The 11,465-nt window shown below is 50.8% G+C and overlaps 1 protein-coding gene across 3 annotated transcripts; it reads left to right on the top strand.

Moving 5' to 3' along the window:
- The first annotated feature begins 229 nt into the window (after nucleotides 1–229).
- On the top strand, nucleotides 230–7,135 carry PIN4 (peptidylprolyl cis/trans isomerase, NIMA-interacting 4). 3 transcript variants are annotated; one of them, XM_067548509.1, is made up of 5 exons: nucleotides 230–2,009; nucleotides 3,682–3,899; nucleotides 4,858–4,931; nucleotides 5,312–5,431; nucleotides 6,963–7,135. In XM_067548509.1, exons 1-5 carry the CDS (start codon nucleotides 1,897–1,899, stop codon nucleotides 7,119–7,121), a joined length of 684 nt encoding a protein of 227 aa, XP_067404610.1. In that variant the 5' UTR covers nucleotides 230–1,896; the 3' UTR covers nucleotides 7,122–7,135. The 3 variants fall into 3 exon arrangements, with proteins under 3 accessions (XP_067404610.1, XP_067404611.1, XP_067404612.1); XM_067548510.1 differs by having other exon boundaries at nucleotides 235–2,009; nucleotides 3,682–3,872; XM_067548511.1 differs by lacking the exons at nucleotides 230–2,009; nucleotides 3,682–3,899 and adding an exon at nucleotides 4,456–4,664.
- Nucleotides 7,136–11,465: the final 4,330 nt, after the last annotated feature.

Here is an 11,465-nt window from a genome sequence, read left to right as displayed (position 1 = left end):
CTCTCTGGTGTTCAGATCCCAAATGTTCATGGAGATGGATTCAGTGGCCCAGTCGGACTTTCCCATCTCCATCCCATCTGTATCTGAGACACGGAATGTGACTCACAAAGTTGCTTATGTCACCTTAAGTGAGGTGACTGTGCTCCATTGAATAAATGCGCCTGCCTCTGGGTTATAAACTGCCACGTGTGATCAGAGCTGCAGTGAGCAATGCCAGCAGAGTGTAACCGGGGCCAGCGTACACACAGATCAGTCAGCTGGGTCAATCACCAGCCCATGGGCTCTTGCTGTTCATGGGGTTGCTGACCCCAGGCCCAAGGTTATTTACCTGGTCTCACTTGTGTTGACTGGGTCCAAACAGCACGGGTTCCGGGCTTGAAATGTGGCCTGGCCATTGGTCTAGACCTAATAGCTCTACCTTGAAAGGACGGCAAAAGACTCAGCACTGGAGCTTCCTGTAGGATTTGCCAGATGGCCCCTCCAGCACAGAGTTCAGGGCCACTGCTCTCCATTTCAATTACAATCTCATGCACTGAACTGTGGCATTTTGCAGGATTGTGGAAGCAAGTTGGCATCCCACTGAGGCCCATGCTTGCCCTAGATTAAGGCCCTGGTTTTATTCTGGTTTTGCCCAGACAACCTCCAAAGTGGTGTCTGGCATAGGAAGACAGGTGAGATGGGAAAACAGATTTCTCTTAGAACTGCTCTCCACCTGGGAATGTGTCCATAACCCTTCTGCTGCCAGCAGCCCCACTTGGCCAGTGGAACAAATGAAGAATGATTCCTTCGCCCTATTAACATGCTGTCGACCAATTAGAATGTAGTCTGAGGTCATATGACATTCCTTCTCGTCTCCAGTAGCTGGATTTGTGACTGTGAAAACCAGCCCCTCCTGGGTTCCAATCCTTGAACCACTAGAACAGTTTGTGCAAAGTTGGTGTGTGATGAGCTTCATAGATGCCACAGCATTTCCACAGACATTTATTCCACAATTGTCTTTAGGCCAGGCAGAAACATAAGCCTTAGTAAACGCAACATCTTTAAGAAAGTGTTGCATATTGCAGGGTAAAATCTGAATGCTCAATACACAAATAACACGTTTCGTTGCATGAAGAGAAGCTACTGCTGGAATTTATGGCCAAGAAAAAAATGCCAATAACCATGTACAATATTGCACATGATTGCTCAGGAAAAAGATGCTACTCACACAAGTTAGCAATGGCTTTGTATGACTTGACTGAGGTGTGATTTTTAGCACTTGGATTGTAAACGTCCTGCTCGAAAGGGACTTTGCAAAGTGTTTCTAATGAAAATAGCTGCTTCAGAAAATAATATTCCCTTTATTTTCTTCACTATCAAAAAATCACGTAAAAAAAAAATTTCAATCTCCACATCCTGGCCTTAAAAATCCGTGGGTGAAATCCTGGTTCTAGTGAAGTCAATGGGCAGGCCGCCCTAGATTTCAGTGGGGCCAGGCTGTCCTCCCCACAATGCTTTAATAGAGAACATGGCTCTTGCTTTTGCCAAGTTCGACTTCTGCACCTAGGATGTAACTGTTACTTTGCAGATCTGGAGAGCTACAGGTGAAGAACTGGATTGCTAGGGATGCGTGTCCTCATACACCACCCAACTGAACTTAGATAAAAGTCTCTCTGACTGGTTCTGTTCAGCAAAGACTGAATTAAGCCCTCTCTCTCTCTCTCTCTATATATATATATATATACAGGACTTTTGTCCTAAGGGGGCCAGTCAGGGGAGAGATGAAAGAATGTGAACTATTTTTGTGTGTTATGCAAACATCCCCTCGCGTAAGTGGCCTCTTTTGCAATGTCAGCTCAATCCCTGCCCCTGTACAGCACTCGGAGCTGGCGAAAGCGACATTTTTTATATTTCTGAATGTTGTACTTTTTAACTATTGCAAGCTTGGTAAACTCTAATAACTGTCAGATCCACCGGCTGTGTGTGTGCTGTCTTTTCTCCATAGCCACTCAGCGCCCTTGCCTGCAAAGGTACGAGAGTCGAACGCTGGGACGGTGGGGTGGATTGGAGGGGTCAGACATTTTAAACACCATGGAAATGTTAAAACCCAATTGACTCCGGGTGCATTCATGTGAAGTTTAAACTGTGCCAGGGCTCTGTGGGGGGTGTGGAATAGCACTTGTAGTGTGCATGCACCTAGTACTTTCCAGCCATAGGTCTCACAGAGCTTTCTTTTCATAGCTGGTATCATTAGTTCCATTTTACAGATGGAGAAACTGAGATACAGTGAGGTAAAGCAGCTTGGCCAAGACCACTTGGGGTATATGTCTACACAGCCGTATAAGCCCAGGTTTGAGCCTGGGCTCAAGGCAGCTGTTCCACCCACACACATACTTTCATCTACCCTGCAGTTGTGCTAACCTCAAACTCACCCCCAGGGTCCTAGGTCCCTGCTGGGCTGGAGGGTCTGAGGCTGAGTTAAGCTGGCACCTAGCATCTGAGCTCTATTGCTTTCCTGTGTGAATACGCAGCCCTGGCTTATTCCACAGCTCCTGCCAGCAGAGGAGCAGCGGGCAGCCAGCAGAGTGGCCAGCAGCACCATTACTGCCTGGCTCAGCCCCCTCCCCCTTCCCTTCGCTGCTGCCCGGAGAAGGGAAAGTTACCAGGCGCAATGCGGCTCTTGGCAACTGGGATGTTGGGGGGCATCTCTCCCCAGGCTGGGCTGAGTCAGAAGCTCTGCTGCTCCCCCTTCCTGGAGGGCAATGCTTGCTCTTGCTGCGCTCAGACCCTTGCTCCCAGGCTTCTCCTGCCCTCCCTGGGGCTGCACGTGTAGGGGTGCCTGGGCTGCAAGGTCTGTCAGGGTGGTGAATGGGAGCCAGCTCCAAAACGTCCCTGCAGCCTCCCATGATACAGGGGCATAGGGATAAGGGATCTGGGGGAGGTGTTGAAACACACTCAGGGAACCCAGAGTGCCATGGCCCGGGTCAGCTGATATGAGTTCCGCTAACCCTAGGTTTACATTTCTGTGTAGACACAGCCTTAGCCAGTCAGTAGCTAGGAGTCCTGCCTGCACCTGACACACCAGGAAAATCCAATCTGATTACATTTCTAGAACAGCCCACATGCACAGCACAGCCTGTGAGCAGCACAGTAGGGGCATGAGCCAAAGCCCACCCGAGAGCCTTCCATCACCTCTGCTGGGCAAGAGAAGACCCCAAGTGCACTGAACTGGCTGCCTCCTGGGAACCGCAGAGTAAAAAGGAACCATGGGGAGGATCCCTCCAACTCCCATGTGTTAGCCACGTCTTGGAGGCAGCATGCTGGGCTCTCCCAGGCTGGGGCACGTGAGCCAGCCTGCCTAGGGAGTGTGGGTGACCTGGCTGATGTGTGCAGGTACACGCTGCCTTCTGCTGGACAGAGTCAGACCTGCTCAGCTGTGACCGGGGAGCCTGAAATGAAGCTACTCTGGAGACTCTCTCTGGAGTCTTGACCCCACTGAAGCTAGTGGGAGTTTTTCCACTGACCCAACTATGGGCCAGGCATTGCTCTTGTTCTTCAGTGAGAGGCCTGGAATTTGCCCCCCAAGGCCCTCACTCCTAGAGTGATGCTCCAGAGAGCAGGTGTCTGGGGGAGAGGACTCGTGCCTACTTAATCCCTGCTCTAAAATACAGTCTGTGCCGGTGGCTGGCATTCCCCTGGCAGGCCCGACCATCCCAGACCATCCAGACCAGAGAGTGCGGTGGCAGTTGGAAACCACTGGGAGGAGAGGAAGGGAGACTGCGGACAGCGACGAGAAGCCAGGGGCAGGAGCAGAGAGGCCAGTACCAGAGTCAGCACCTCCCAGGAGCACCACAAACAGCCCCTGACCCTGAGCGAGGGGGGCCAGACAGCAAGTGCGAACAAGCGGGACGGGGTGGGAGGTAACAGGCGCCGATATAAGACCAAGCCCTGAATATCAGGACTGTCCTCCCAACCCGCGCCTTGGCCGTGGCGCGAGGACAGGACCCCGCCGCCCTCGGGAAGCTACCCCCGTGAGATCGGAGCAGGAGCCAGCCCGGCCCCGCGCTCAGCATCTGGCCACGGCCACTGGGCCCGTCAGGCGAGGAGGGTGGGGCTGGGGCAGCCCCGCTCTCCAGGCGGCGGCGGGTCCCTTCCTCGCACCCGGCCCTGCCCAGGCTCGGATTCAGGCTGGGGCTTGAGGCTCCCCCGCGGGGGTGTCGCCGGGCGGGGACCTCGCTAAGAAGCCGCTACCGACGGTAGGTGGGTGCCCGCCTGGCGCGCACACCCCGGCTCCGTCCTTCCCAACCCCCCGGGCCCGGCACCGGGACCTTCCCCGCCGGGACTCAGGGGCGGGGCGGGACTCGGCTGGGCCGCCGCTCCGCTGCTCTCCGTGCCAGCAGTGCCAGGGTTAAGCCAGCCCCGGTACAGGGAGCGGAAGCGCATTTTGCAAACATCCGGGTTCTCCGCCGGCTGCACACACAGCCCTGACAGGCACCGACCAATCAGGCGCTTAGCGCAGACAGCCCAGGCCCAGGGCGCGCCGCCGCCGCGCTAGGCCCCCGTCTGGGTGCATGGCTCGCTCGGGTCCTTCCTGACTGCGAGCTGGGCGGGCGCGCGCGTTTCCTGGTCCCGGCTGAGTGAGGCGATGCCCCCCAAAGGGAAAAGCGGCGGCAAGGGGGGGAAGGGTGAGGGCGGGCGCTACCAAGGGGGCGGGGGAAGAACGGGCGATACCACCGAAGGGTTGATCACGGTCCATTCCCCTAGCCCGGGGCAGCCGCAGCCCGTGTCCCCGGCGGGCCGGGCCGGGCCGGGCCGGGCCGGGTCTGTGGTGGGCCCCGGGGGCGGCCTGCGGCTAACGGGGTCTGGTTTGTTCCCAAGGAGGAGGCGTCGCCGGCGGGAGCAGCGCTGCGAAGCAGGCCCCGGCCCCGAAGGGCGGGGGCAGCTCGGTGAAGGTGAGTGGCGGGGGGGCCGCGGGCGCATCCGCTTGCGGCCCGGCCGGCCCGTGGGCGGCGCGGCTGGGTGCGGCCCGGCCCGGCGGCTGAGATCTAGGGAGGGGGGAGGCGCCGCTCGGCCGCAGGCGGGGGGACCGGAGCGGGCCGGGCCGCAGGCCGGGGAGTGGCCTGGCTCGCTGGGCCCGGGGTGCCCGCTGGGCGGGGATGGCGCGGAGCCGAACGCGCTGCGGGTGGGAAGTCCTTCCCTGGACCCGGCCCTGCCGGCTGAGGGGAGACGCGGGCCGCAGCCGTCAGGGCGGCTGGATAAGTGTCGCAAAGGGGCTGTTTGTGGGGAGCCCCCCGGAGGGTAACTCCCCCCGCCCCCTCCGTTTGCATTGCAGGTCAGACACATCCTGTGTGAAAAGCACAGCAAAATCACGGAGGCCCTGGAGAAGCTGAAGTCTGGGGTGCGCTTCAGTGAAGTAGCCTCACAGTACAGTGAAGATAAAGCCAGACAAGGGGTATGTGTCGCTGGTTGTCTGGTTTGTGTTGACGACTCTGAGGTGGAGGCAGCGTTGGTTGGTGGTTAGCAGGAGACTGGGATGCCGGGAGATCTACCCAACAGTTCCATAGTGCTCCCCGGAGCGCTTAGCAGATACAGGAGGTTGGCATTGGGAAGTCTCTTATGCACTCCTTGGATCTCCTGCTCTCCCCCCACCCTGCCATAAGAGTCTTTGCGTGGGCCATGTTCCTCCACGGGCACCATCAGTCTGGTTTTGCAGGGAAATGCTGTGTCACAGTGGAGGGTGTTGCAGTTTGCATTCAAAGTACTCCAACTCCACATTAAACTGATCCTCTCAGGAAACTTGATCCATAGCCAGACTGCCTTGACAGAACATTGTCTCCAGCTTCTATGCTGTGTCCTGGGGTTTGTCCAAGAGGAGTGTGGCTGTCTCTAGGGATTGTGGGTGGAGATATGGTGGCAGAGGTAGTGGGTCCTGACCCACTGACAACCCTGAAGACCAAGACTAAGGCCTTCAATTGGCATTGGAAATAGACTGAGAGCCAGTGAAGAGATCAGAGTACATGGCAATGTACTTGAAGCAGCCTGTTCTGTTTAAGTAGGATTCTGCATGAATTGTTGTCTCTGCCTTGCTTCTACTTTATTCTCTAGCTACTGAGATTACAGTAATCCAGTCTGGAGGTGACACATACATGGATGACTATGGTCAGCTCATCACCCAGCAGGGAGGGTAAAGTTTCCTAGTAGGCTGGAGATGAAAGAAAGCTCCTAGTCCATCATTCACAGGCCTTACCATTATCAGACTCTCCTGGAGGTAGTCCAACACCTTGATATGCTGCTCCACCCTGCTGTTGCCATAACAGCTGTTCTAGCAGTCAGGGAGGGATGAGCAGCATGTTCCTGCTGTGTGGCAAAACATCTGGGTGCTCTGGTGGGGCCACCCAGAAAAAACATGGCCAGTACTGAGAGGCATTGGACCGGTTCCCCTTACTAAGCAGAGAGAGAGGCTTTGGCCACTGTAGAATCAAGATAGATATCAGGGAACCATTAGCCAGCTCAGTGAAGATGGTAGCTGTGAGCAGCCACAAGGATTCTGGAGCTTCTTCAATAGAGAGCAGTCTGTGCCAGTGGAGAGAACTTTGGAATGCAGGCAGATGAGAGCCCCTGTGTAAGGGGAGCAAGAAGAAAACTCCCTCTTGTAAGCCCTAGATTGGTATGGCATTAAAGTAATTTACAGTGGGGAGGAAGCTTTGAGCAAGAATTTCAGCCATCTAGTGAAGAGTACGAAGGCTGAGAGCAGTGAGAATATCTCCCAAGAGTAGGAGAGGGTTTGTATTGTGCTCCCCCAAGCTGCAGAGTTTAAGGTTCCAAACACTGAATGGAAAAACGTTATTTGTTCTTAAAAACCCTCTTTGTTGGATTTCTCTCTCTGCTTTGTAGAAATGTTACCCACTCTGCCTCACAGCGCAGGTCTGGGTATGTTTGGAAATGGGATTCTCAGACCTGGCCACTTTGGTTGACTCTTTCAGGGCGACTTGGGCTGGATGACCAGAGGTTCCATGGTGGGACCTTTCCAGGAAGCAGCATTCGCCTTGGCAGTCAGCAGTATGGACAAGCCAGTGTACACAGACCCTCCCATCAAAACAAAGTTTGGATACCACATTATTATGGTTGAAGGAAAAAAATAAAATACAAAAAAGAGGGAATGTGACACTTAATGTTCTATACACTGAATAGAGACTTCCCAACAGATTTGTTGTAGAAGCTGCTAGGTTGGGGATTTGTAAGACTCGCCTGTATGCGTGCATGCATGCAGCATGTTTGGTGACTGTGTCTAAAGCATTTCTTTTATGCAATTTTACCCCAAGTTACTGATTATAGACCTGACAGGGTGGGAGCCAACAAAAAGAAGTCAGTACCTAGCAGTCCCATTTCCAGGGAATGTCTTTAAGCAGTTATTGAAATCTCCTTGGTTGTGTGGGGCACATAAGATTCTTTCCACATGAGAACTGGAGTAGTTGTGTGGCCCTTGCCTTTCCTGCACTGCTGATATGGATGGGCTGACCTATCAGTATAGTAGACTTTATAAAATCCATGAACAAAATCTCATTGCAGTCATTAAGCAGCTTTGGGTCCATGGAAAAGCATTTTACCAGCCTAGATCATCCAGGAAAATCCAGAAGTATAATTCAAGTATCAATATGTAAAATAGATGGTCTAAAGTAGTAAAGGTTTCTTTACGGTGGCTATATCTGCTGTTGTGCTGTAGCTTCAGGTTCCATTTCGCTGCAAGGCCCCACAATGCAGAGCAGTCAGATTGGAAGGAGACTTCGCTGGGAGCAATCAGTGAACATGGGGAGAAACAATCACACTTCATTGTATAAACTAGCTTCCTTTTTTTGCAGCAGCAGCAGAGGGGCAGTATTTTAACCTCAAGGGCTCAAAACTACCAGCCCTCACTTCCATGCAGGAAATAGAATTAAAGAGGAGCCCTGTCTCAGGCACTTCCGTGTGGATCCCAACCATTTCTCTCCACGCCAGAGCGAATGTAACATGATGACCCTGACATCCCTGCTGAGAATCCCCTCTTCTCAGAAATTAAAACTAAGCACTGGACTTTAAGGAGCCCATTCCATCACTGCAGCATCTCTTATCAGTGGGGAGTGCTCTGGACTTATCCTGGAAAGGATTCTAGATTAGTGCCATAAGTGGTTTGCACTGAGAGGTGCCATTGCTATCCAAGTATAAACCAGCTAAGAGATTTGTGTTAACATCCTCTGGGTGAGATGTCTGGGAGTCAGTGTTGCTATGACCATGATTTAGCCAGCCACAGTTAGGACCTACATTCAGCTTAATGGCATTTGTCTGTAAGGTGACAACTTTTGAAAATCATATCTGATCACTTCCAAACTGTCGGGATGTTCTAGGCAAAATTGATTTGGGTGAAATCAAGAAAAGCTTGATTTCCACAGCACTCTTTGCTGCTGCCCACATAAATCACAGCCAGTAGTTACTAGAGTATCACATGCTTAATTGCATATATAGATGGAGCTGTATCCCCTTCCCCTCCATAACTCCAACCAATCCCACTCAGACTCTCTAGCCAGTGCGCGCACACCCCTGCCCTGCATTTGCACTTAGAGCTCAACCTCTAGAAGCAATTAAGTGTGCAACCTTCTCATAGGAAACAGATTACAGATGTTACACTAACAAAATATATTAGATTAAAGAGATTAAGTGTTAACTATTGCTTTAGGAATGTGCAAATGGAAAGAAAGGTTCTCAAGCCAGCCACGTAGAAGTTGGTGCTGGGAATAGAAGCATTTAAAGTTGTAACTTTGGCCTTACTTTCAGAAATGCTGTGTGGATTAGTGGAGGTGAGGGCTTAGGCATGTGAGCAGGAGCTGAGAGGGAAGGCTGCCTTTCCAAAGATTACATGTAGCAAAATGAGAGACTGCCTGGCTGTGTCTTCCCAACCTTAGTTTCTCATGGGGAATTAAAATCTGGCCTCCCCTGAATTCAACCCCCTGAGACTCCACAGCAGCACTATTCTTTAAACTGAAAAATAAGAGTAGAGTAAGTCAGCACCTTTTGCATTCAGTATGGCCCATTCCAGATGAGAAGTATTCTCATAGCCCCGCCTCCCCGCTGCTTGTTTACAAAATATTTCACTCTGTTGCTAAAGCTAGGAGGCATACCTGTGTATACACCTGAGTTTCTGCAAATCAATTCAGTAATATTAGTAGAACCTCAGACCAATGACCATCTCAGGAATGGAGGTTGTTCATAACTCTGAACAAAATGTTATGGTGGTTCTTTCCAAAGTTTAGAACTGAAAATTAATACAGCTTTGAATCTTTACTATGCAGAAGAAAAATGCTGCTTTTAACCACCCTAACTTAAAAGAAAAGCACAGAAAGTTTCCTTACCTTGACTCCTCTCCCCCCCCTTTTTTTTTTGTTTTAGTAATTTATGTTTAAGAGTGCTGTATTTGCTTTTCTTTTCCCATCTCTGCTGCTGCTTGAGTGCATACTTCCAGTTCTAAATGAGGTGTGTGATTGACAAGTCAATATGTAACTCTGGTATTCGTAACGGAGGCTCTACTGTATGGACACAATGCTTCTCACTAAGGTCATTTTCAATGCGACTTAAATGGTTCAGAAATGAGTAATACCACAAATTCACATAAAACCCAGACAACTGTAGTTAACCAACCTGAACTGAAGATGGTGCTGAAATGCTGTGGAAAGCAGGCCAGCTCAGGAAATGTGAGTGGTGCCCTTTGCATCTAGCATAGCCTTTGAGTTGGTTCTAATAGAGCTGAGAGTAACTGTTGCTTGAAAGGTACTCTCAAGAGATTTTCCAGCTGTTGAAGAACCATCTACACAGTTCTGCAGTTCACCTAGGAAACACTTGTTGCATTAGTGTCTCTGCCCCCTCAGCAGAAGAGTAGGTGACCAGAGCAAAGCCACTGAAGAATGGGAAGGACAGAGGGGGAGCTGAAAGGACAGTTTTGCAACTGGAGTAAGGGGGTGATGGAAGCACATCAGATGCCCATGGGAGGGTTTGACAACTAGAGGCAGAGAAGTTTGGTTACAGTACTTCTGATATGTGATGCTTCTGACCTGAGTCCCACTGCCACAATGAATCTTCCCCATAACATAAGGGAGTGACCCTTTGAGATGTGGAACATAGTTTTCCCTCAGACTGGAGTCTCTGCACTGGCCCTTGATGTCCCCTCTTCACTCCTTTCTTAGCACAAAGGAAAGAAACTAAGCATACTTGGGCAGAGATAGCTTGCAGAGGTACCAAAGTGGAGCAGTGCAATTCATTGCTGTCAGGGTAGCGGTCCTGCTGAGGGCTTAGATGGCACAGTAGTAGAAATTTTGTATTGCAGGAGGTAGAAACAACCATTTCAAGCCAGAAGGGCATGAAGCAGTGAGGTAGCTATCTCCAACCCCCACACGTAACCTCCACTGAAGTTGGCAAGAATTGTCCGTGTGCCAGAGCAGAATTTAGGCCACGTTATCTAATATGGAAGTTAAATAAGCACACAGCTACTATGATACAGCGGACTAAGCATGTAGCTAGCTTGCTCTACCACTGACTTGTGTAGCCATGACCAGCTATTTGTATCTTGTCACTGCACCTGTGAGAATCAGGTTGATTATACTTACCTACCCCACACAGGCTGGTATAGCACTTATGAAACAGACATCCAGGTTTCCTTGTCTCTATTCCACAATCACAAATTGGTTCAGACAAGAAATAAGGTGTAATTTTTAACAGCGAGAGTAATTAGCCATTGGAACAATTTACCAAGGGTCATGGATTCTTTATCACAAACAATATTTAAAGCAACATTGGATGGTTTTCTGAAAGATCTGCTCTAGGAATTACTTGGAAGTTATATGGCCTGTGTTACAGTGGAGGTCAGAACAGATCATCACAATGGTCCTTGCTGGCCTTGGAATCTATGAAACGCTGGCAACCAATCTTAGGAAATCCTTGTGCCTAGTTTTCAGACACTCTGATCATCAAGATGTGTGGCTGCTCACTACCTCTGACAAAAGACTCAGCCCTATTGTCTCACAGCACAAGACAGTTACAAATGCAGTCCAGATAAGTTAATTCGTGCTTTGATGATTGGACTGGCGTGTCTAAACAAGGGCCCTTCTCTCTCCTTGAAAAGGCCACATACAGTAAATAGATGAATTACTCTTCAGTACCTGTGCTCAGCCTTACTGCAGTGTGGGGAGCAAGCACGTCTGAGCTTGCAAACATATTGCATGGAGGCACAGGGGCTAGGAGACATGTCCCATAAGAGGCTCAAAATGAGAACATGTTGGTTGTTGCTTAGACCCACATTTGAGTTCATCTCAGAGCAGAAGCCTGACCTTGGAACACTATATTTTAGCTACAAATATTTAGGAAAAGAGCCCTATCTCCCACAGCCCCCTCCCCAACAGCTAGAGGTTAGCTATAGAACAAGGCAGCGTCTATCAAGAAAGCGTACCCTGCTTGCAATTCCA

Source organism: Emydura macquarii, unplaced genomic scaffold, assembly GCF_026122565.2.
Source record: "Emydura macquarii macquarii isolate MOO-44397 ecotype Brisbane River unplaced genomic scaffold, CSIRO-AGI_Emac_v2 contig_1253, whole genome shotgun sequence".
In the NCBI taxonomy this organism is placed as follows: domain Eukaryota; kingdom Metazoa; phylum Chordata; order Testudines; family Chelidae; genus Emydura; species Emydura macquarii.
This window is presented reverse-complemented; position numbering and strand designations above follow the sequence as displayed.